General features: G+C 37.6%; 1 protein-coding gene across 15 annotated transcripts in view; it reads left to right on the forward strand.

The window, feature by feature from the left end:
- The window catches only part of dgkza (diacylglycerol kinase, zeta a), a 114,025-nt gene that overhangs the window by 82,138 nt on the left and 6,000 nt on the right, over positions 1–25,887 (forward strand). For all 15 annotated transcript variants that reach the window (XM_077229143.1, XM_077229144.1, XM_077229146.1 and 12 more), the window contains 9 exons: positions 3,093–3,133; positions 3,237–3,430; positions 10,179–10,280; positions 12,761–12,817; positions 18,232–18,266; positions 21,722–21,771; positions 22,859–22,979; positions 25,406–25,442; positions 25,701–25,800. In XM_077229143.1, the coding sequence (XP_077085258.1) occupies positions 3,093–3,133; positions 3,237–3,430; positions 10,179–10,280; positions 12,761–12,817; positions 18,232–18,266; positions 21,722–21,771; positions 22,859–22,979; positions 25,406–25,442; positions 25,701–25,800 (737 nt within the window). The remainder of the gene's footprint in view (positions 1–3,092; positions 3,134–3,236; positions 3,431–10,178; positions 10,281–12,760; positions 12,818–18,231; positions 18,267–21,721; positions 21,772–22,858; positions 22,980–25,405; positions 25,443–25,700; positions 25,801–25,887) is intronic.

Raw genomic sequence — 25,887 nt, forward strand, 5'->3', positions numbered from 1 at the left:
TGTACATATACACACACCATTCGTCTCAATTAGCATCATCCATTGAGTTCACAAAAACATTTGGAAACATAATTAATTTCTGTATTTATTAGAGGTAAAATTTCTATTCTTTATTTATTTAATTTTGTTTTACTTATTTTCTTATTTTCCTTTAAAGTACACTACCATTCAAAAGTTTAGGGTAATATATATATTTTTTTAAAGAAATTAATACTTTTTTCCAGCAAGGATGCATTTAAATTTCTTTTGAACTCTCCATTCATGAAATATCCAGAAAAACAGTCTAGCGGTTTCCACAAAAATATTAACAACTGTTGTCAAAATTGATAATAAGAAATGTTTCTAAAACACCAAATCAGCATATTAAAATTATTTCTGAATGATCATGTGACTCTGAAGACTGTAGTTGTGATACTGTTTTAAAATATATTCAAATAGACAACTGCTATTTTAAATTGTAATACTTTTTAACTGTATTTTCTATTAAATAAATGAAGCCTTGTTGAGCATGAAAATTCTTTCAAAAACAATGAAATTGTAAATGACCTCTAACCTTTGACTGGTATGTATTTTTTAAATAGGGCTTTATGGTTTGTTTAACACTATCCTTCTAGCTCATTATTGTCACCATACAGACCTTTGTGTGGACCACTTTCCAATTCTAGTAGTTATCTCCTGATTGATCCCTCAATGCATGTAACTCGTTGAAGCAAAAAGATAATTATACATATGTATTCAATGAGAAATGATAAATAGAAATAAATTGCTTTTCGCATACAGGTGAGATGTGTGTTGAAGCATTGACTCGAATTGTGTTGAAAGGGCCGTCAGACTTCATTTGACAGCATCTCGAGATATGGGGAGTCAGTATTCATTATACACCAATCCTCTGTGACAGCTGAGTCACATTCACATAGATCCTAAACTGCTACACATCAAACCAGTGAAATGACAGTACATCACAATCCCCTGTTCAGTACATGCATCTTTCTACACTTCCCACCCTTTTTTCATCCTTTCTTTCCAGTCCCTCCTTCCTCTCTTCCCACTGGCAAAACTCATCTCCTCATTTTAAGACTAAAAAACTTCTGAGGGCTTCATTACCAGAGCAGAGAGCTACAGAATTAGCCAAAACTTTTGAGAGTGATTGTGGAAGCACTTCTCAGCTCGGAGTTATGAAGTTGCTGTCAAATAATTAGTTTCAGTTCAAGCTGGGGGAAAGTCTGATCCAAGGCCAGTGTTATACCATTTTCATGGATCATGGAATAGATTGTCCATGCCCCAGGCCAGCATTAAGGGGGGAAATTGTCACCAGAGTGTGAGGAATCAGGTGCACTCATTACTTTAGTGGCAAATGTGTTATTTACAGGTATGAAGTCAAGCTCTTGGGAATTTGTTTATGTGTGCATTTTCAGCATGTGCATTATCTTTGGGAGTAATTTGCTTTGGTGAGATGTGAGACCCATGGCAACATCTCTTTTCATGCTCATTAAAGGACAATTCCGGCCAAAAATGAACCCAGGGCTAAATAACACATGGGACAGTACACTTCGCGTATACAAGCAAGAGCCATCTTTGGAAAACAGTCTCGATCAGTCGAACCACGAACGCCGTGCTACGTGCTGGTCGATAGTCACAGTTCAGCTCACGTAGCACGGCGTTTGTGGTTCGACTGGTCGAGACTGTTTTGATTGCTCAAAGATGGCTCCTGCCTGTATACGTAAAGTGTACTGTCTTTATATAGTATCTTCTTATTAAACTGTCTGTACACTTACAAAGTTCTCAATGCTTCGGTTTGCAGGTAGACACCCTAATTATGCTACCGTGTTAGTGTGCGGCTATTCTGAGCCTTATTAGTGGTATTAACTAGCGATTTTTATTTTTACTTATTCGATGCCCCATACACTAGCGTTATAAGCTAATCTGTGGTTAAACTAAAACTAACGTTAAAACTGGGTACATTCGATTATCATGAAAACGCATCCCAGAGAACGTTTGTCTCGGTACCCATGTGTTATTTACCCCTAGGTTCATTTTTGGCTGGAATTGTCCTTTAAGACAACATGAGGGAGTGTCACACCCCTTCAGAAATCCAGCAGCACCATTGGTCTAAATACCTGGCATGCTTTATTGTCACCCTCTGATTCGTTCAGATCATCTTATCTGTTGCAGCCAACCCTGTCAAAGGGGTATCATGAACCTGTAGATAATAACCATGAACATATTCTGAGAACCCAATTTGGGTCATTTTGGCAACCCAGCGCTGTTTTTTTTTTTTTTTTTTTTTTTAATCCAGCTGAGCAGTGTTGGGTGTAATCTGTAATGCATTACTAAGTGATTAATTACTGTAATTTTCAAAGGAAAAGTAATTCAAATACAGTACGGGATTACTTTTAAGTTTTCTGTAATTCAATTACTGTTACTTCTGATATAATTGCATTTAATACTGTAAAGAGACTATAGAATATAAATAATAGTGGATGTTACATTAAAATTAACATGTAATGTTAAAATGTATGTTTTTAATATATCCCTTTCCCTTTAAATACGGAGAATACTAATTTAAAAGATAATTTATGCAATTGTTTATGATTTATTTGAAAGAACTAAACGAGCAGATTCATGTCTATCCTTGCATTGTTTAAGTGGTTGAGTTTGATATGGGATTTAGAAAGTAATAAGTAATGCAATACTTACTGTTGAAGATTTTGGCTAATTAGTAGCTTGTTAATTACTTTTTAGAGTAAATTACCCAACACTGCAGCTGGTTAGGTTAAATATTTGACCCAACATAAAAAATAAATTTAAAAAAAGACAAAATTACTGTACTGCTGGGTTAGAATTTAGGAATTTCAAATAACTTTAACCCACACACAGAATGACTACAGTAACAGTATAACCAAAGGATGAAGTTTATTTATGAGTAAGAACACCCAGAAATAGACAAATATAGCTAACATATGATAAAATAACCCAGTGTATGATCTGTAGATGTTGAAGGGTACAGTTGTTTAATTTGGAGACCTGATCTGAAGGTCTGGTAACTAATCAGAGGCCTGATTTGGGTTCTTATTTATGTTTTGTGTTTACAGCTACAACAGCTGATCGATTCTACAGGATTGATCGAGCTCAAGTGAGTCCTCCATACAATACCTCTAAGAGTAATTTGAGCTAAAATTGAGCAATTTTGAGTGTCCACAAACAAACCGTGCATATTTGTTTTGCGTCTGTCTCAGGAGCATCTTAACTACGTGACTGAGATTTCTCAGGATGAGCTGTTTGTTTTGGACCCGGAACTGGTTGTCACAGAGACGGTCAGCACATCGCCAGGCATGCCAGACCTGGTGGACTCTGGTGATGTCTCGTCCGATCCACATAAATTTGCCTTCCCATCATCCTCCTCTTCTCCACCAAACTCACCTGGACCTAGGTGAGACACCGTAAATACACACATGGACAAACACAGAGGAAACGGTTTCAGTGTATCCAGTGCCATTATGTAAAGGTATAGTTCACCCAAAAATGTACTTGCCCTCATGTCGTTCCAAACCTGTATGACTGAACTTCTGAGGAACACAAGAAAATATTTTGAGAAATGTCACAATCAGGTCCATTTTTGTTTTGGGTACCAATTATATGACCAAAAACAGTTCAAAGGAGACATTCTTCAATATATCTTTGTACAAGTTTGGAATAACGAAGGACGAGTAAATGATGACAGCATTTCCCTTTTTGGGTGAACTATCCCTTTAAACTAATCTTTAACTTTCCTTTCATTATATTGATGTTTTGATGAATGAGTTATTTTACACAAACTCTCGTACAGGAGACATGTTCATAATCGTCAGTAGCTAATTACTCAGATGGCTGATATCTGACAGCAGTTTCAGCCAACAGAGAGCAGTAGAGCTAGAGCATCGAGCCGCCTGGTGGCAGTGTGTTTCTTACAGCTTAGCTGCTTTATACAAATGCTACAGTACATTAACAACACTAATTCTAAAGTACTGAGAACTGTATGTTTAACATCCACCTAGGGCACTTAATAGTTGTTGCTTCTGAAATGCTTTTAATATACAGTAAACATACACACGTGTAGGCAGGTTCATACATGAATGTCTATGCATGTTTGGATATGGGAATGATAATGTGATTGTGAGATTGTGTGTGTGTGTGTGTGTGTGTGTGTGTGTGTATAATTGTGTACTAAAGAGTGAATAAAACAGAGCGTTTCCTGCAGCGCAGAGCTTGATCCGATCCTCTATTTATAGCTTCTTGAAAAAGTCATACAGCACCGCAGCTCCTGCTAATCTCCTCTGTGTGTGTGTGTGTGTGTGTGTGTGTGTGTGTGTGTGTGTGTGTGTGTGTGTGTGTGTGTGTGTGTGTGTGTTTGTTTGTGTTTGTGTTGGGAGGGGTTAAGAAAGCTCAAGACACAGAAAGAGAATACAGACGGTAATTTAGATTTTTGTCTTAGTAAAGAATGAATAATTACATTATATTGATTTACACAAGACGATAGGGTTGGGCGGTATTTCGGTAATATCGTATACCACGGGGTCTTAAAATAGCAACGGTATCAGTTTCAATACCGTCATTACCGGCACTTATATATAATAAATAAATATAATTTATTCAATGCCTAAAAATGCTTATGTAGTTGTCATCAAGTGACAGTGTGGAGGAGAGAGAGAGAGAGAGAGGGAAGGGAGAGGCGGTAAATACTGACGAGGCAATTTGTAAATGTTGCAATAAAAAAGGTGACCGCGAGAGATGGAAACACCTCTAACCTAATGTCGCATCTCCGAAACAACCACCCACTCACTGCTGCGAGGGTGCATTTTGCCCCGAGTTCATTAAATAAGCGCATTAGTTTATATTTGTTAAAATATTATAATGTTATTTTTTTTACGTTGATAATGAAAACTGAAGAGCACTAGTAAGATGGGATGCATCGGGAGTCAGACATTGACCACTTAATTAAGTTTCATTTTGTAAAAGGCCTTTCTTTAAAGTGAATTTCGTTTTGTATAAATTGTATCCTAATTTTAATTTTTTTTTTTTATCAACCAATAATAAATAAAAATCAAATATAGCAGACAACATAATCATGACATGATCGTGCGCTGGCGCGCCACGGTCACTTGCATTGAAATCTCATCATAAATTAACCGAAACTCAGTGTATGTCTCACAGACATGACAGATATCTAAATAAAGCTTGAAATTTCATTAAACGAAACAATTCAAAATGAAAAGAAATAGGCCACTCGCTGATTATTTAATCCATGATGTGCATTTCTCTCTATGCGCGTTCTATACGGAAATGGCGATCATCAAATTAAACGAAACTATTCCAAACGAAAAGAAATAGGCTAGCCTACTCTCTGATTATGTAATCCATGATGTGCATTTCTCTCTATCGTTCACTATGGAGATGGCGATTCATCAATTTCTTTAAACGAAACAATTCAAAAGGAAAAGAAATATAGGCAGCATACTCTCGGATTTATCCATGATGTGCATTTCTCTCTGTAGGCGCGTTCACTACGGAGATATCAATCGTCAATTTCTTTAAACGAAACAATTCAAAACGAAAAGAAAAAGGCTAGCCTATACCTTCTGATTATGTAATCCATGATTTGCATTTCTCTCTATATATGCGCGTTCACTAGGAGATGGCGATCGTCAACTTAATCTTTGCAGCACTGACAGAAAAGTTGTATTAATAAAAATCAATGGACGCGTGTCACCGGATTTACAAATGCACTTCTTTCTTGTTGCTTGTTAATTTAATTTAAATGAATGAATAAAATGAATACAATTGTCATAATTAAAATAATTAAATATTATTAATTGTCCCATTTTTGCTCATTTATAAATAGTATTTATATCTACCACCCCTTCAGCACCTGGGTTAAACAATTATTTGGCGCCACTATATTATAACGGCCCATGTATTAAAAATAGTCTAGTCTAAATAGGGCTACGGCTCATATTACATTTAATGCCGTCAGCCGGGATCAGACACAACGTGCACGGGTTGGCCTTGATTTTTTTTGTGTGTTTTTTATGCCCGATCTGGTATTCAGTTTCTGAAGGGTTTAGACACAAGCCAACAGTTTGGTGACGCTGTCTGAGCCTTATGTCATAATTTTTAATTAGTCACGGTAATACCGTATACCCCGGTAAAATAGGGAGGAGGTTTGACGGTATCAAAATTTGGATACCGCCCAAGCCTACAAGACGATATCATTTGATTTCATCAAATCTTTATATTTACCTTCAGTTCCATCATCACACATAATTTCTATTCAGTAAATGTAAAGGTCTGTAGGGAGGGTGCATTTGATATTTTATTTTATATTATTCAACCTTAGTGGAATGCTTTGCTAAAGAAATTTTAGGGGACCAACAGCCAAAACACAACATACACTACTATTCAAAAGTTTGCGTTATTCAGCAAGGACACATTAAATTGATCAAAAGTGACAGGAAAGACATTTATCATGTTACAAAATATTTAGATTTCAAATAAATTCTCTTTGAACTTTCTGTTCTATTTATTAAATTATCTAGAAATTGAATGTATATGTATATGGTTTCCACAAAAATATTAAGCAGTGCAACTGTTTTCATCATGATTTCTGAAGGATCATGTGACACTGAAGACTGGAGTAATGATGACTGCTGAAAATTCAGCTTTGCCATCACAGGAAGAAATTGCATAAAAATAAATATATGCACATGTACAATCCATACATATATGTATATAGACTTATATATAATATATTACCGGTCAAAAGTATATATATATAAAGGGCTTGACATTAACACCCGCCAATCCACCCGGGTGGATTTTGCTTGTGGCGGGTAACAGAGTCACTCCAACTAGCCACTTTGGCCGGTTCCCGCCTCCTTCTCGGGTTTCAGCACTAGTGTAACGCAGTTCAGATGTAATAGGAAGGAGGAGGCGGGAACCAGCGAACAATCAAATACATTTTAATGACAAAATAAAACAAATACAAAAACGAAAGTAAAGACTGCAGTCCCTCACGGTCGACTGCCGCCACACACAATAAAGCAAAACATCAAATAAAATTCAGGCCTGTCCTCTCTCGCTCTTCACCGTCTTCGCCCCTCCTTTTATGCTTCCTCTCCTCCGTGAGAGATACGATACCGGTGCGTCACGCAGGTGTCGTTCATCATTAATCACGCCATTAATTAAGTCTTCTTTGCTCATTGTTGTTCTAATGCAGAGATGTTTTTTCTACTCTATTATTTACTGCTGTTGTTGATGATACTGTAAGGAGTGTTTACATTTACAGTGTATATTTCTATCCATTTCTCGTCAACCTTACCAGTAGTCATTATTAGGGCCTAAACACAAAAATGACACAAACTGAAATGTGTTCTTTATGATGAGAGGGACGTTCCCCTCAAATTTGAATGAAAATAAAAGCAACTTTGTCCGAACCATGGCATGCATTTTTCTTGAGGTTTCGAGACTGACCTACTTTCCATTGCAACTTCCCATCGGGGCTCAATAAAGTAATTGAGTCTGATTCTGATATTTAAACAGACAGGGTTTCTAATGCTAAAGGTTTTTTATCTTTTTTATTAATCTTCTACATCCATGCACCACTTTTATTATGCAATAAGAAGCTACTTTTTAATGTCTTTATCTTAATACATGGTTTTATTTTAAAAAGGAGCTTTACACACAACTTTATCAGAGCTAATGATAATGACCTGTATTGTTATACATTTATGTAGTCTTGATTTGGGTGTGTTACAGTGGTTTTACATTTAAAAGGGTTGTAAATCTAGTTCAAGTAAATTTTAGCACGCCATAGTCAACTTTAATCAGGTAATTTCGCAACAACAAAAATGTGGCTGGCTAGTAAAAATGCTGTGTGGCTAGTAACTTTGGAAAACCACTAGAAAAAAGTTAATGTCAAGCCCTGTATGTTTGTGTGTGTGTGTATATATATATAAAACAGTTATTTAATAATATTTCACAATAGTACTGTTTTACTGTATTTTTTATCGAATAGCCTTGAGGCGCATAAGAGACTTCTTTAAAAAAAACATAAATCTTGGCAATTATCTGATATTTGCTAATAAATCTATTCATGTATTTAGCTCATGCTGGTCAGGAAGAGACTAGCAGTCTATTGATTTATCAGAGTGATTGAATAGTTATCTCTGTGAATTTTGTATAATGATTGTTTTCCTCCTGCATCCCCCAGCTGTTTGAAGCTTGTCTGGTTGAAACAGAGAGAAGCCGCTCGCTGGGCATAACTCTCTTCTGATTATGTCATGTATGTCATTGTATAACCCAACGGATAGGAGCTATTGTTTTTGGCTCCCAATGGAAAACATTGAGGGAACCCTCAGAGCACTTTCAGTCCTGATGCTGCTTCTGTCATGTGTGCTGTACTGTGATTGTGAGATAACAGTCAGCCTTTTGACTTTAGGGGCAGTGGATGCTTGAGATGTACTGATATGCCCTTTATCTCTCTGTATTTGAACTTCAGAAAGTCTTTCTTTTACTTCACATTTGCAGTAAATGTGTCATTTTTCAGCCTTAATGATTCAAACACTGCCTTTTCTCTCACCCTTTTTCTCGGGTTCACTCTAAGCCACCTGGGTATTTCACATCAAAGCTGAGGCTTTCTTTAATTAGTCTTGTTTACCTTGATAATTGTGTTTTTTTATTTTATTTTATATATTTTGTGTTAGAAGCACCACAAGCATACAAAGCTACAAAATGTCGACATTCTATTTTTCTTATATATATATAAATATATCTGGGTTCTTGTAAAATGTTTAAAAAGCAGCACTATAAATGATTTCTTTGTCCATTGGCTTTGTCTGTTATTGCAAGAGGCTTGGATGTTTTCTTCCTTGTCGATACTTAAGTATAGTTTCTGCATGTTTTAATGACATGCTTGCCAAACCGAAGAGTCTTTCAGAGAACTTTGGCTCACCTTCTTGTAATTAACATCTCCTTTTTCCTCAGCTCATCCTCCTTTTCTCCTTCCATTTTGTCCTCCTTTTATTTGGATGTTTCACTTTAACATATTTTTTTATTTATACATTTAATCAATGGCACTTTTTTTGTTCTCGATTCAATTTTTCGTCAACTTTTCTATTCCTGATTTGTGGTTAGTTGCACACACCCAATCAGTCACACATGGCGTACGGCTGATGATGCGTTTGGCAGGCATTATTACATCCCTTAACTCCCTTGGGCATGAAATAACGATCTCTCGCCTAGCCAACATTGAACATGCTTTTGTTCAATTCAGAATCACACAGAATCGCTCATGAAAGGAATATTAAATTAATAAAAAAAGGTAATTAGCCTTTGTGGTGATCTCTTTGTGGTGTTAAGTGCTGAGTTTGCCTGGGTGAACTGTGGGTGAACAAAGTGACAGAAAGCATTGTCTTTTTGAGTCTCTAGAAATGTTTTTTTTCTCTCTCTCTCTCTCTCTCTCTCTCTCTCTCTCTCTCTCTCTCTCTCTCTCTCTCTCTCTCTCTCTCTCTCTCTCTCTCTCTCTCACTCACTCACTCACTCACTCACTCACTCACTCACTCACTCACTCACTCACTCACTCACTCACTCACTCACTCACTCACTCACTCACTCACTCACTCACTCACTCACTCACTCACTCACTCACTCCACTCTCTCTTGTCTTCGTAATGTTTTTCCACCGGTTATGCTTTTCCAACAAATGAGATCAGACTGCTGCAGGGTGATACATGCACTAGTGGAGATCAAAGGGTAGTGTCTCTATCTTACTCCGTCTCTCTGTCTCCACCTTCATCTCTTCCTTTCCCTTTCTCTCACATACTATTATTATACACTAAAAACACAAACAATATGCATCTAAACCTACTTCTATATCTATATACATATATATATATTTTTTTTTAAAGGATATTCCTTATCTTTTAGGTGTGTTTTGAATTAACCAGACTGTACAGTAATTGTGGGTTTTTGCATGTTATTTTTTTTTATACTGCAAAGTCTTCCAAGCCTTAAAGAACAAGCACACAGATAATTTTGATTGGTTTGCAGCTAGACCATAGCATTTGCTTTTGTTGGATGCAGATATAATGACTGGCCTGCTGTTATATTCCTCTTGATATTCCTCTCTGTCGTTGTTTCCTTAGGGCTGCAGAGCTCCAAAGGAAGCGTGTTTCCAGTGACAGTTCTGTGGCAGAAGCACTTGCACACTGTGACTCGCTCAGATCAACCAAAGCAGCTCTCAGCAGGTAAGAGATAGAGAACGAACGTTTATGCTCCTCCAGAACATGTCTCTCAAACTCCAGCCACGTGGATCAAGCTTACTGCCACACACAAAGTGTTCTTTTTTTCTTTTCCAGGCTTATAAAGTTCTACCTGATTTGCATTTGTATGGCCCTAAGCAGAGTATTGAGTTCTGTGATAGTTATGAGAGATGCTGATCTGTGAATCTCAAGTTTTTCTGTGAAAGAAACCCTCTCTAGCTAATCTTTATTGTAGCAAAAGGGAGCTAACTTCTCTACTCTCATTTCTCTTTTTGTGGGGCTTGATGGTTTATTGATAATATATACAATATGTAGTGCTCGGCAGTTTGAAATATCTTATCCGGTAGAGATGTTCCTGCAGTGTTTATACAGTGGTAGATATATTTAGGACTGCTTTATTATTTACTTTCAAATTTATGTTTATAACAGAGCAATGTGTGTGTATAGCAGTTATTTTAAAACATTTAGAAACGTTTAAAATCTTTCGATTGTCCAAGCAGAGTCAATACCATCCTTTTTACTACATTAGTTTATCTTTTGTTTTTAGCTCAAATGCTAGATTTTATAATTCATTTCTAATGAATAATCATATCTTTTAGCCTGCGTTCCGAATAAAAAAACGATGGATGAAGTACCTTTCATTTGTAAAGTATTGCATTCACTCCCCTCAGTATGGGTAAAATAAGAGTAAATGTGTTTGCTTGTACTGTATGCTTGAGTCTGTATTGGTGTGTTTGCAACTGTGGCCACCAGGTATTTTTGTGAAAAGTATGACATCTCATTACTGTGTATAAATGCATGTTCCTTGTTCTCTGTGTCTGTGTGAGAGAGAGGGGTTTTCATGAAGGTTTTTTAAGGATGCATTTAATCCTCATGAGCATTTCATGAGGACTCCATGAAAAAGTTAGTGTTTTCACATACATGACATGAAGCTTACATGGAATATTTAATTTTTTATGTTTGCTTGTAATAAGTCTTTATTCCTGCTTATTTTGTTATACAAATATAAATTATAATATATAAGTATTGCTGGAGATGTTGTTTGTCAGGCAGAAGTCTCCAGAAGTGATAGTTTTTGCGATTTTATTTATTTATTTATTTCCATGCTTGATTTGGAAGTGGTTTGTCAATCCACTATCCATCATGGCAGGACAGACAGATATTAGGCTCTACTTCATGTAAATGTGTGTGTACGTATATGCATTTGCGATTGGAGAGGATGAGAGAGATTTTCTGTTAGATTCTCTACAGGATCCCAGACCTCTCAATGATATACTGTACAGAGGAAAGAACCGACCACTGGATACAGGCCAAGAGATATTACACCGATAAAAATGCAAGAAAGCTGCTGTCCATGAACTGCTAGCTTTCACTTCATAGAAGACGTAAGGCATATCACTGCCTGACTGCTCTCTAGTCAGAAACCACAATCACAAATCTCGTTCTTGTGTGAAATCAGCTCTGTAAAGCACAGAGGGCTGTCTTGGACTCCTTTGTGTTCCTAAATGATGGGCGCTTTGGGTCCTATTAAGTTTCTCCCAGGGTCAATAATATCTCTGTAAAGGAAACTCCAGTGTCTGTGGTCCATTATGTAACATTTGTGTTGGCCATGAACCGATACGCTCCAGTGGGGTCCGGGCCACAACCCTGCCTGAGGGGAGGAATATCTGTCCAGAAAAGAGATAATAGAACCACCCCTAGTTTTAATGGAGAAATGTGTCTGGATTACATCACATGCACATGCTTGATGTCCTCAAAATGTCACACCAACTCAAAAGCACAATGCACAAATGCTCAGTTCTTTTATTTTTTCCCCTCCTTGTTATTATTTTATTTTATGTGTGTTTTTATATGTATTTATTTATTAGTTTCAATGTTTTCCATTCCATGTACTGTATAACATTCTGATTAACAACTCAGCTACTTAACAGACTCTTTAGGTATTTTTTGCATTTGTACATTTTATACTTTTTTAAAAGGACAATTGTAAGTTTGAAAATCTTCCATTGACTGTTGATTATTTAAAATGCAACAGTAGCAGTGACGTTGCCACAATATTTTAATACTGAATTAATTTGGTATTTTTTCTTTTAGATTTATTTACATACTGAATTTTGATTTGCCCTTTTCTCTTGTATATATTTAACAATGTCAATTTAACAATACACAGTGATCATGTGTGAATTGTTTGCAGCCAACATAAAACAAGATGCTTGCTCAGTGTCATGAAAATGACAAAGCCGCACTAATGCAGCATTGTATTTAAAGTATGCAGAACCAAAGCCTAAAACCCAAGTCTATGCTACTTTTCTTTGCTGCCATTTCCTTTGGGAAATGCAAATGTAGTTTGTACTGCATCACTGTTATGGCAAAAGATTATTGTTTATGGTAATGTCTTCATCATTTTATCTTACATTCCCATTTATTGATGTTGTTTTTTGTTTAATTCTTTTGTTGTTTTGAAGGGTGGGGGGTGTTCATCGCTCAAATACAACAGCAGCCGATTTCAAACCTACCAGCAGGTGAGACAAAGCTTTACGGACTTCGTTTCTGTATTCCTCCCTTCTCTGTACCCTGTCAGTCGTTTCTTCTCAGAGCTACCACAGATGTTAGTGTTCAAAGAGCAGCTCTACTCTTTTAATCCCAGTCGGGATAGTTTCTGGCTGCCGGTGGCTCTTCTTTATGTGAACTATGTGTCATTGCTGCAATGAGGAAATTAAATCCAGCACAGCAGGACCACACCATTCAGTTCTGTGGAGCAAAGAGTAGTAATTTACCATGTTCTGGTCCAGTATAGGCATTTCTAGTCTTGTTTGTTCATGTTTTGTCTTGTCTTGCATTCTCCGGTTTGATGTCTATCATCCTATTGACTGCTTTTTGCTTTAAGACTAAGGGCAGAGTCACACAGAAAGCATTTTTGTGTTCCAATGTGCTGCTTTTTGGTTTTCCATGTAATCATCTCCTAAACTGAAATCTTTGACCATTGTGGCACATCTCACTGCTTTTTTAGCATCTTGCATGAGCACCCCATTTTTTAAGATGCAGTGTCAAGTTAAAAGAAGTTCAGTTTAAAAAAAAAAACATCGAGAAAATCTCGAGACCCTGCTTTTCTTTTATTTGTTAGTATCTTAGCATTTGGATGATATTGTGTGGAATCTGGCTTTTCTTTTTTAAAGTTATATTTTAGTATTTTTGTGGCACGGTGAAATGGGATTGACAAAGGACCACGAGCCAAGAATCAAACTCAGGTCACCAGAGGAGCAGTTACGCTATGTGTCAAAGCGCTGACAACAGAATCTGGCGTTTAAGCGGCCCATCTTAAAGGGATATTTCAACCAAAAATTAAAATCTTTAGATCCCTTACACTCATATCATTCCAAACCTGTATGACTTTTTCTTCTGTGAAGTACTTATACAAGAAGATAGTTTGAACAGTGTTCATACAATTGAAAAAAAGTGGTGATTTAACATTGTGTTGAATCCCAAATGATCCCTAGAAGATTAGGGTTGGTATGACATTACGGTGAGTAAATGACAGAATTCTCATTCTTTGGTGAACTGCTCTTTAAGAGATGGCTTCAGCATGGTAGAGAAGCACAAAGACAGCTTGTTTAAATTGTGACAGCCTGAGCCAGTCTGTTCTTCTACAGCGCAATCTCTTCTGTTGCCCATATTCTACGTCTCATCAATACCTCAAATCAGCTTAAGATGCTTGGAAGTTTGATTAAACCAGCATCTCTCTCTCTCTCTCTCTCTCTCTCTCTCTCTCTCTCTCTCTCTCTCTCTCTCTCTCTCTCTCTCTCTCTCTCTCTCTCTCTCTCTCTCTCTCTCTCTCTCTCACCAGGGAAATTGATTAGTTTTTTGTTGTCGTTGGTTTAACTTTGAATGTGAGCCGTAATTAATCGATACATGTTTTACAGTATGTTGTTTTTCTGTCATACTTAAATGAGGGATTTGTGTTTTCCTCTGTAATGGAATTATAGCTGGGCCCATGAGGAGCTCGCATTCTGAGGCAGATTCACATCTGAACACTGATACTCAAAGCAAATAACAACAGGAAACAAGAGCACGCAAGAGAGATTAGCCCCTTGTTTCCTGTGCAGGCTTAACGAACCATCTTTAATGTGATGTCTGCAAATGGTAAATTGGAAAGGAACATAATAAAGGTTATATTGATGAGAAGCAAGCGAGAAAAGATACGCAAGAGCAGCCAGGGCCAGAGCCTTCATTATCAAGGTCAGATCCTGATGCTGCCAAAGTCTGATTGGCCCCTAGTGTGCTGAACTTTGACCCCTAAGAACCTTCCTATATTGAAGTCTCCTCTATTGGTATTGTATTTACAGCACGGGTCATCAAGCAGCCCTCATTAAGAACTGTTTTTGTTTTAAGAAAAGACTGCTGCTCATAAATCTCAGTGGTGATTAGAGAAGAACATTCCAGTCCACAATCAATACAGTAAAACTAACTTGCAAATACCATTTGTCGTATTTGTGAGAACTTGTGGGAGCTGGTGATCTGGCTGAATAAATGCCAGGCCGGTCCGGATTCAGATTGCTGTTTCTTTTTAGAGTTAATGAGGGATTTCTTGACTCATATCGAATAATTGGTCCAATGTCACATTTCTACCCTTTCTGTAAATGTGCTAAATTACTAGCAATTACAGCTAGCAAAAACTCAATAACCCCATTAATGCTGCGTTGAGCTATATTTTCATTGTTGAGCGTGTGTGTGTGCAGGGTGCATGTTAGAGTGTCTTTTAGAGCTGTGGTAGAGCGTGTGTGAGTGTGTTGTGAAAGCAGTGTGAGGAACGTCAGTGATTACAGCTGCCGTCTGGGTTACATACCAAGGAATGTTTCAGACATGTTTAAACACTGGATGATCATTTACAATAGGGGACTAAACCGTTACCAGCTTTTCCTCCAGGACATGATGGTTAGAGATTCATTTGCCCTGATTTCAGGCACATGTATCAAGCTCTTGTGATACGTAGAGGATTGTGTGACATCATCAGATCTTTACTGCCCATATTGTCCCAACTCAGCTGCAAGCCTTTTTTCCATCTGAAGAAGAAGAGGTTGTATCGAAATGGACATGGCTGAAGATGAATGTGGATGCCGATAACCACAGCAAGCTCAGTGATGTGAATTAGTTTGAAATGGTTAAGTTTTTTTCCTCATGCTGTATTGATGCTGTGAACTCTCAGACACACGGGAAAAGATTGGCTGATCTGAAAATTCTTCTCTGACCAGAGATCAGTGTTTTTTAACATCAGTTGTCATGATAAATCTATATGGAAAGATAAATTAGGATTGATAGAGTTAGTTTTTGATAGCTGAGAGTTATGATTTGTGGTTTCAGAGATCTGAAATCCACTTACCTGAGCAAATTTCACTGCCTGGAGGCTAAACCTCAGCTGCGAGGCTGGAGGAGGCATGCAAACATTCAAAGGTCCATGTTGGGAAGACATGTCAGAGTCAGCCCAGATTTATGAGTCTGTGAACTGCTTTTAATTATGGGACACACTCAGATTCCTTAGCAAGGCTAAATCTCTCTCTCTCTCTCTCTCTCTCTCTCTCTTTCTCACACACACACACACACACAGACACGCACACACTCACTCACTCACACATCACAATGGAAACAGTATTATGTGGCTTTGACTCAAATGGTCATGAATCCCTTTACCTTTTCCTTTCCTCTTTTTCTGTCTCACTCAATTTGAGGCATTGTGTTTGAAGTGAAACAGGTTTATTGTTTTTCAACTGTGATCTGACCTCTCCTAAATACCAGTTTACATTTTACATTTACATTTATTCATTTAGCTGACGCTTTTATCCAAAGCGACTTACAATTGCTATATATGTCAGAGGTCGCACGCCTCTGGAGCAACTAGGGGTTAAGTGTCTTGCTCAGGGACACATTGGTGTCTCACAGTGGATTCGAACCCGGGTCTCTCACACCAAAGGCATGTGTCTTATCCACTGCGCCATCAGCACCCCAGTTACATTTACTGCAAACCTTTTTAGTAAAAAAATACCCCTCATTGGCTCTTTATATCAGATGCTGTTACATATTTCCTTGCAGTGTGTTTCTGGCAAAGAAACTAGTCTCAGAGCTGCACTGCTTCTAGCAAAGTTCATCGTCGCCCTGTGTGCCACTTGTCTCTTTTCCTTAATATCCCAGTCTTCTTAGTGTGGGGTGGGGAACCCTTTGATCAAATATTCTTTCAGGTGAGAGCACACAGAAAATGCTCCAGTCAGCTGCAGGTCTGTTGGGGGAAAAGACAGAGAGGAGGTGTAGTGTCAACGATGGCATCATCGTCATAGGTGTGTTCGACTTCCACTGCGTCTGTCCTTACCGATCGTTGATATTTCCCGCTTGCAGTTGGGGGAGGAGTTCAAAAAGAAGAGGTCAAATTGATCACTTTATGCTTCCCATAGTGACGCTCGCACAGTGTCTGTGTACTTTATCTCAGACAAAGATTAGATGTAATGTTTCTCAGATAAACAGATGTTTGAATTTTACATGTAGCAAGCAGAAACGCTCTTCATTGAATAGGGTACATGCTGCTTGATACAGTGCCTGTGTGGAAAAGAGAAAAGTTCAAGATAAGTTGTATTATTTAAATACCATTTTTATCAATTTTATTTTGATTAACATAACAATTGTAACGATATGACATTAAGATTAAATGGAAAGAGTTTTACTCAAAAAAAACACTGATTTTTGAGTATTAGTGGAACTGATATTATCATCTGTCTGACCAATTGTGAAATGGCTGTCGTCATCAGTGCTCATGCAGCCATTCTGGTAAAATGACTGAGTCTGTCGAGTGCCGACTGAGTCTGCTTGAATCCTTCTCACTGTACTTTAGTGGCATATCATATGTCAGCACCTCATCAAGTCAGACTGTCATGCACTGCTCAAGATGCCCATTCTGTGCAGTGCACAGTCAAACAGACGTAATGTCACACTGTTTATGTCACACAGATAGAATTGCAGTGACATTCATTGAGTTTGGGCTCTCTTCTCAATTCATCTCTTGCTCTGAGAGAAGAATATTATCAAGCTTATTTGAAGTTATTGTTCTGTTGCTCAATAAATCTGAGATGCTGAACATTGAGAAGTGCATAAAAGAGTGTGTATGCATATGCATTGTAGCCGTTCTTTCTTTCTAGGACCATTTGAAGATTATTTTTAGATTAACAGTTTTTTTATTGATTCTCCGAAATTTTCCAGAATACAACACAATGAACAGAATCAACCTTTTTACTCCGATCAACCAAGAATAGTATACTGATGCTTCATGACCCTTCCCATATGCCAAAATTACCATGCAGTGTACGTCTGCCTACTCAGGAAGCTGTTACTAGAACCAAAAGTAGTACCAAGTAAAAGTCGGAACCGTAAATACCGGAAAAACTGAGATCAAGATATACCATCTGCTGTCGTGTGTGTTCAAATGACTTAAGACTACCATTTTCTTAAAGGTTGCTTAATATAACGAAACCCTTCTTAATCCATTCCTTCCATAGAAAGGGGGTTTTATTAATACGCAATTTAAGGTTCAACCAGATGCTTAAACAAGCATTTAGGTAAGGGTCAATGTTTGGCAGATGGGAAATTTTTAACCATACTGCATGGAAGTGTGAAATAATAATAGGATGTTTTTTCACCTCTCCTTCCAGTTTAATGGACAGAGTCTGTAACAGGGAGACCGAAGGCAAGATAGCTTGTTCAATCATATACCAAGGGGGGAGATTTTAAGGTTATTTTAACAGCTTCATCAGATGATTCAAGTTGAGATGAATGGCTTCCCAGAGTGTGCATCAACAACTTTAGATTCAGATACATGCTGTGAAGAGGTCCTCTAAAAGATTTGTGTTTTTTGACTTAAAGTGTTTCAATCACTCAGATGTTTCTGTTTCTCCCACAGGTTTGAGAAGAGCACCCTGAACAATGTGAACTCTGGTAAGGAGTTTAAGTAGTGCTCTAATTTTGCTTTCTGCTCTTCAGTGAATGAACATCATGTGAACTTTGGCAGTTTCTTTGGATAATAATGTAAAATTCTAAATGAATAAATGTAAATGGGAGCACAGCGAGGGCTGAATTTTAGTCTTTCTTCTGAGAACAAGTTAAAGTCGTACAGACTCTCATGTCTCTGCTAGAAGCAAATTGGGGTCGCTACATATAGTGGAGGAGCAGCTCTTGCTCAGTGAAACATTTCTGACTTTCATAGAAGGTGGAAGTTGAGTGTTAAACACTCCTTGGTCTTCTTGTTCCTTTTAACGAGCCGCTGCCTGTCAGGAGAGGGCATGTGCCAAGGCTGTGGTGTTTTCCGCTCTTCTTGGCACTGGTAGGGGAAGGAAAGGACTGTCTCACAGTCTGTGAGGTGCAGCGAGGCAGAGCAGGTTATCGTAACTCACATTGATCCACATTAGAATTCAGCACTTGCTCCAAAGCATCTTGGCATGAGCATAGGAGGAACGCATTTCCAAAACCTGATTTGGCCCTGTGCTTGCTTTTTCTCTAGACAGGAAAAAAGACTCTTCAGTTCCATAAAGCGGCCGAGTTTTCAGAGCTGGTTTGGAGCGGGCATATCTTTAGACACAGGCGTAGATTTAGCCTCGCAGTCCTCTCTGCAGCGCGTGTTAGCCCAACATTCCAGCTGGGTGTTTTCATTTTTTACCTCTTGAGGTTTGCGAAGCAACACACAAGATTGCTGGATTAGGAAGGCAAATCTACAAAGGGCATTGCTAAGCTTTGAACACAGATTTAGCATATTGAGACTGAACCCTCAGAGCCAGCATCAGCAAATGTGATTAACACCCGTAATTAAAATCGTATTTCTACTCCCTTTTAAACTATCTGCTCCCAAAGCATTAAATAACCAGAACATCATCTTGTGTAACTCTGAATAACTGAATATTGAACATATGCATAAGCGTTTTGAGCATGCAGCCAGTTTATAAAAAAATAATACCTTTAAGTAATAATGGAGTCATCAATTGTCATGAGGAAACTAACTCTAGTATTTGCACATTTTCTGGTATCACAGCTGTACAAATCTTCTTGCAAATAATACCGCCTTTGTTTTTTTATTCTAATGCCATAGGTTTCACACATCTGGTCACATTTGAGATTGGTACAGTAGATTCAGTCTTTCTTTAAAACTATTAATGTAACTTTTCTAAATTGTTCTAGATTTAACATAATTTAAATGGTGAGTAAATCCATCTTCCAAACCATAATTTCATTTCTAAGCCTATAATAATTTATTTTAGAGCTGTTGGGTGGATTTAGCAGGAACCTCGATACTTCAGTCATTCATCCTTGCGTGTCATGTCTGTAAATAAAGGAAATAAGGTCAGGTTATTACAGTGCAAGTTGTCGAAGTAGCCTGAAGCCACAAATAACCCTTAAACTGAAAAGAGTGTTGGTCAAAGGGAAAGTGACAATGCATGTAATAAAACATGAATCAACAGCAGGCAACAATTTGCCTATAAATAGCCTATTAGCCAACTTGAAATAGTTTCCAGTTTACCTTATATAATATGAATAGATGGATTTTGTAGAACAATTCAATGAGACAAAACAACGGATGCTTAAAAGCTACTTACCTGCTCTTAACACATTTTTTCCATATCCATCTTTCTTTTGTTCTTCATTGGTTTATTTTTCTTTCTTTCTTTTTTTTGGAATGGGGGAGTTTTGATGTTGTTAGTGACATTTGCACTCATAAGACAATCACCTGTAAACATGGGCACAGTGTGTGCGCCTCAAGCCATCAGAATCATCTGTATGGAATAGCAGAGGCCAAAGCACAACTCGCACAATCACAAAAACAATGTTAAAAAACAATCTACAGAAAAAATAAAAAAAATAAAAAAATATACTCTGACATACTGTTCTGGGGCCGTATTCACAAAGAATTTTAAGGCTAAAAGTAGCTCCTAACTGGCGAATTTAGTAGCAACTCCTAAAAATAATGGGCGTGTCACTCCTAACTTTAAGACTCCTAATTTTTTTCACTAAAAGTAATTCACGAAGCATTTTAGCCCTAAAAGTAGCACCTAAGTCTGGGACAGCTTAAAAGAAGTCGAGAGGACTCCTAACTCACTAAGACCTATTCACAAAGGATTGTAGCGCATATCACCGCCTCGCAGTCGTCCGGGGTCCGCCACACAAGCGGGAATGCTGCATTGATCTGCAAACAAATCTTCTCCTATGTCTCACGCTTAGTTTTACTTGATATCCCAGTGTCGAATTTCTCTTTTATTTTTATTTTTTTATTTTTTCAGCACCAACTGGGCCAGCAGCAGTAACTGATCCTGCGTCCAGTTGGGCTTTCTTTTTCGTTTTGGCGAGTTCATAATCCACCGTCATTCAACTATTACATTACTTCAATAGGAGCAACATTTACTTGCTTTAAGTAGTCTATTTAGGCTATGGAAGCTTGTTTCCGCCACAGAATGAAAAATAAAAAAGCTAATTGCTACTTTTTATCTCACAACTGCGACTTTATTTCTCACAATTCTGACTTCATATCTCGCAATGAGATAAAAAAGTCGCAATTATTTTAATTTATTTTTATTCAGTGGCGGAAACAAGCTTCTATACTAATAGGATGTCAATTAACCAAGCAAGTGTTAATGCAAGTGTCGTTTTTCATTATTAGGCAAGTGGCGGTTTCATTAGGGTATTAGGCTACCTTAATTTAATTGAATTGAATTCACCACTTTTCTCTCTCTTTCTGCCTTTTTAGAATTACACTTCACTGGGGCCTGCACAAACATATCATTATATATGCATTTCGATGACATTACTATTATTATTTTGTGTAGGACACAGACATATTTAGATGTCGTAATTCCATGATTTGTTGCGTCTGTGTTATGTTCCGCATGATGGCCCTGTCATCTAACAACCAATCACCGTGATCATTGCGTGGAAACTCGTGCATGAGAATTGACGTCATCCATAGCAACGAAGACTCACTCTTAGTTTAGGAGTTGTCATTTTTCCTTACTAAGAGTAGGTCTGAAAGGCGTTGTGAATAACTTTTAAGAGAAAACTCCTAGCTAAAATATTTTAATGGGATTTAGGAGTACTCCTAGTGGTAAAATAAAATTCTTTGTGAATACGGCCCCAGGTCACATTTCATCTTAGCAAATCTCTTGCTTTAGTTACACTTAAGTAATAACATCAAAATATTTTTAAGATCAATTAAGACGGCCTCCATTAATTCTGGAGAAGTCTCTAATGCGGATTACATATTTTTAACACATCTGATCACATTACATCTTGGTAAACAGTCTGCTATAATCATTAAGTAAAAATGATCAAAACAAGTTCAAGATCAAATAATAAAAAAAGAAAAAAATAAGCTTGAATCTCCATTAATAAAGTACTTTCTTGTTTAACAGTGTCAGCAGACAATCTAATCGAATGTGTGAAAATGAAGGACCACCAGAAGGTAAGAGCATAATTTGAATACATTAAGCACATAAACAACCTTTTCACCTTCTAGGTTTCTCAGACTTTTGACTAAATTTTATTTTTTATTTGCAAAATGACTTGCACGAACATGCATATCATTTGAGTATAGCTCGAATGTCGTGTTTTACAGTAATTTAATATGCAAGAAAGCAATCCGTGTGCTTTTAGTTAAGTACTCGGCCTAAAGGATATTCTGTCGTCTCTAACACTGGACTGACCTCACCATTAAATGTCAAGAATCTTGCAGAGCGGAGGCGGAACCAGATAAATGATCCTGCAAATTCTCTTGACCTTTCACTCGTTCTTAGTTTCTATGGTGACCAAACAGCCTTTCCCCAGAATGATAATCTCTCACATCCAGCCCCAAACCTGTTCTGGTACAGAGCAGAGACGAGAGGACATTTCAAATATTAATGAGGATGTTTGCACTAGGGAGTGATGTACACCGCAACCCTTACCTGCCCCAATGCGTTTTCTTTAAATTAAGCATCTCCGCGTCCTTACAACTGGAACATAGAGCAGTAAACACTCTCTCTGACATTTAAACTCACATGAAAGATGCAGGACTATAGACTCTCTCTAAATGGTGTCTCCTCTTTCCTCTCAGTGCATTCATCAACAGGAAAGAATTCATCATCCTCCAAATGAAAACTGGCGAATAAAGAACCTCTGATGATACTAGTCTGTCTAGACTCACTGGACTGATGATAATGCCAGTATTTCTTAAGCCCAAACTCTCTGTGGTGTATAAAAGAGTCCTGGCAGGTTTCTCACAGATTTTGGGCTTAATTGCACCTAAAGGTCCTTTGAACCTAATATTGAGACTGTCTATGGCACGTTTGCTATCAGCCTTCAGCCAAACTTGTGCTTTTCTCCATAAGCACAGCTGAGCCCATCACTAGATTCGGTTTGAATTACTGTGCGGAAACTTTGGAATAATTAATGAGCCTCGGTGTTCAGGATACCATGTGGCTTACCACAGTGATGCTCTCTTTGGTTTGCCATTGTTTGGGGATGTGTTTATCTCAGTGTTGGTTTGTTTAACTGGCAGCTTTTCTCTGCAGTTGAAGGAGCTACATAAGATGGGGGCAGACCTGTGTGTGCAGGACCCTGTGGGCCGTACCCTACTGCACTATGCTGTGGAAGTGGGCAGCAAGGAGATTGTCAGATACATCATTGATAATGGTAAATGGTCACACAACACACAACTGTAACATCTCTAAAATGCTTCTGGCATAGACAGAATGTCTTTGTCGCTGCAGTTTTTATGCCTCTTGTTCTTTCTTTTGAATGATCAATGTAAATTATGTGGAGTAGATATTTCAAAAAGTAAAGTGATACCCGCATTGTCAGCAGTCTCTATCAATTTCAAATGAGCTTTATTAGCATAGCTGTGTAGCAAAATATATATTTATATATATATATATATAGCATAATAAATTATATCCATCTACAATAAATTGGGTCTCTCAGTGAATTAACCATGTCTAACATTGTGAACGGCTAACACATATTTAGCACTAGTTCAGCTGTCCTATCATCTTCTCCAAAGCATTTTCTCAGCATCACTAAGTTGAATGATGGAATCAGTGTTTCAAATCTTGGGAGAAATGTTTCTCTTAAATTGTGGTATTTAGGACTGATGAGGAGGAAGTGTTTCTCATCCTCTGTTTGCTGTAGATCACAGTGTCTGCAGAACCCCTGCTCTCTCTGTGTCCATGTTTCTGTATGCTTTCTTTTTTCCTATTTCTAGATCATGGTCACTTAATCTGTATTTGGGGAGGGTTTGACTTTCTTTAAATTGTTTAAATAGTAAATAATTAGCCAATGTTGTAGTTCTATTTAGGGTCGAATAACATTGGAGTTTATTTTGGTGGTCAAATTGAGTTTTTAGTGTTTTGTCTAGTGTAACTTTTAGATTTTTGTCAATTTCTTTTAATAAACGTTTATGGGTTGTAGCTGTGTGTTTAGAGTCTGGTTTCATTGGCAAAGAGGGCTTTATATTGAAATGAATCGGGATGGACTGATGGAGTTGATGCCAAAACTGAACACATCTCTTCTGGACCTCAATGTTCAACTGGTACAAGCCCACTTCATCCCTGCATCATTGGAAGTGCTTCTGTGGACCTCTTAAATGTTTTTGGCAATTTCTAATTGAAAATTAATTAGAAAAAAAACAACAATAATAGATTGTTAATAATAGAAGTTTATCCCAATTTAAAAATGTTAGTACTGATCCCCAAAATTCACATCCATATAAAATAATTTGTTTTATTATTGAATTATATAATTGAATCCACATTTTAATGGGTAATTTTATTTGACTTTGTGACTTTATAGCATAAAAAGCCCTCCGATCCTTTGCGCTCAGTGTTTTGTTAGCCAGACGGAAGCGCTGATGTTGATGCCTAGATAACTCATGGCACTTGTGACCAGTGCTGTACCAGTTCAATGCCTCTCTCTCTCTCTCTCTCTCTCTCTCTCTCTCTCTCTCTCTCTCTCTCTCTCTCTCTCTCTCTCTCTCTCTCTCTCTCTCTCTCTCTCTCTCTCTCTCTCTCTCTCTCTCTCTCTCACACTCTCTCTCTCTCTCTCTCTCTCTCTCTCTCTCACACTCTCTCTCTCACACTCTCTCTCTCACACTCTCTCTCTCACACTCTCACTCAAAATCCTCATATACAGTGAGGGTCCAAAGTTCTGAAAACATCTATTTTGCTTTTTTATTTATTTATACAATTTCCTAAATACAAATTTTATTATTAACACAGCAATTTAAGTGAAAAGTCTATTTAGTTCCCATGTAGATCATATATGGTAAATTATCATATTCATTATCTATCATAATGTTTCTTTGTTTAAATTCTTTCAGTATATTTTTAACAGTTAATTCCACGTTTTGAATCTTTTCCCCGGTTTCACAGAAAAGGCTTAAACTAGTCCCAGACTAAAATGTATGTTTGAGCTGTTTTAACTGAAAGCAACTGACATATCTTAAAATATATATTATTGGCATTGCTTTGCCTCAAGATGCACAGACTTTTTTTCTAAGGTATGTTTATAAGAACTACTGAAATGTCCTAATTAAATTAAATTTAAACCCTGTGTGTGAAACCAGGCCCTAGTCTCTCAGCGTGGTCTCAGACTTGAATCCCCTCCCCAGACAAACATGCCTGATTTTGTTTGTTTTACAATACTATACATTTTCGGACGCACCTACATATTCTTTACTATTATTCTTAAGTGTGAAAGGTAGTAATAATATAATCATTACAACTATGACAAATAAATTATCTTATATTTTAGATTCTACAAAATAGCCACCCTTTGTCACCATTTGTCTCTGTCCAGGCCTTTAGATCAACAAGTTTCTGAACGTAAACGCATTCAGGTGTGTCCAAACTTCTGACTGGTATTGATTGCTACTTTGCTTTCAGTCGCTGTTATGCGCATTATCTGTGGTGTGTGTAGGGGGTTGATGTGTGAAGCAGGTCATCTCTCTCTCCCACGCAAGCTTTTTACAGCTCTTCATTAAGCAACACACCATCACTTCAGGGCACGTGCTTTAGTGCGGTTGCAAGGTTTAATTTTTCTTTTTTTCTCTCTTTTTTCCACAGCACCCACCGATATTCTGGATATAACAGAGAAAGAAAAGTGAGGCCTGTTCTGTCATTCTATAATGCACATTGATGCCATTTGTTATTTTTATCTGTTAACAGGAAAGGTTCAGGCTTTTGTTTTATGATAGTGTAGTCAGGCCTTGCTCACTCAAAAGCTTTTTCAGGAATTATCTTGAGATTCATTTGTAACAGCCTGTTTATTCCTCCAACTTGTTTTTCTGCCTTCCCTTTCTGTCTGTTTTTTTCTCTCTCGCTTTCCCTCTGACTTTCTATCTCTTCCCTTTTTATTCAGCGGGGAGACGGTGTTGCACAAAGCGGCCTCGTTGTGTCATAGGACAATCTGTCATTACCTAGTGGAGGCCGGAGCATCTCTCATGAAGACAGACTTACAGGTGAGATAGGAATGTAGAGAAAGACAGTTCATGTTTGATGCTGGATAAGTTAAAGGGTTAGTTTACCCCAAGAGGAAAATTATGTCA

This window comes from Siphateles boraxobius, unplaced genomic scaffold (assembly GCF_051911475.1).
Source record: "Siphateles boraxobius isolate OS27281-9 unplaced genomic scaffold, OSU_SipBor_1 130, whole genome shotgun sequence".
NCBI classification, from domain to species: Eukaryota; Metazoa; Chordata; class Actinopteri; order Cypriniformes; family Leuciscidae; genus Siphateles; species Siphateles boraxobius.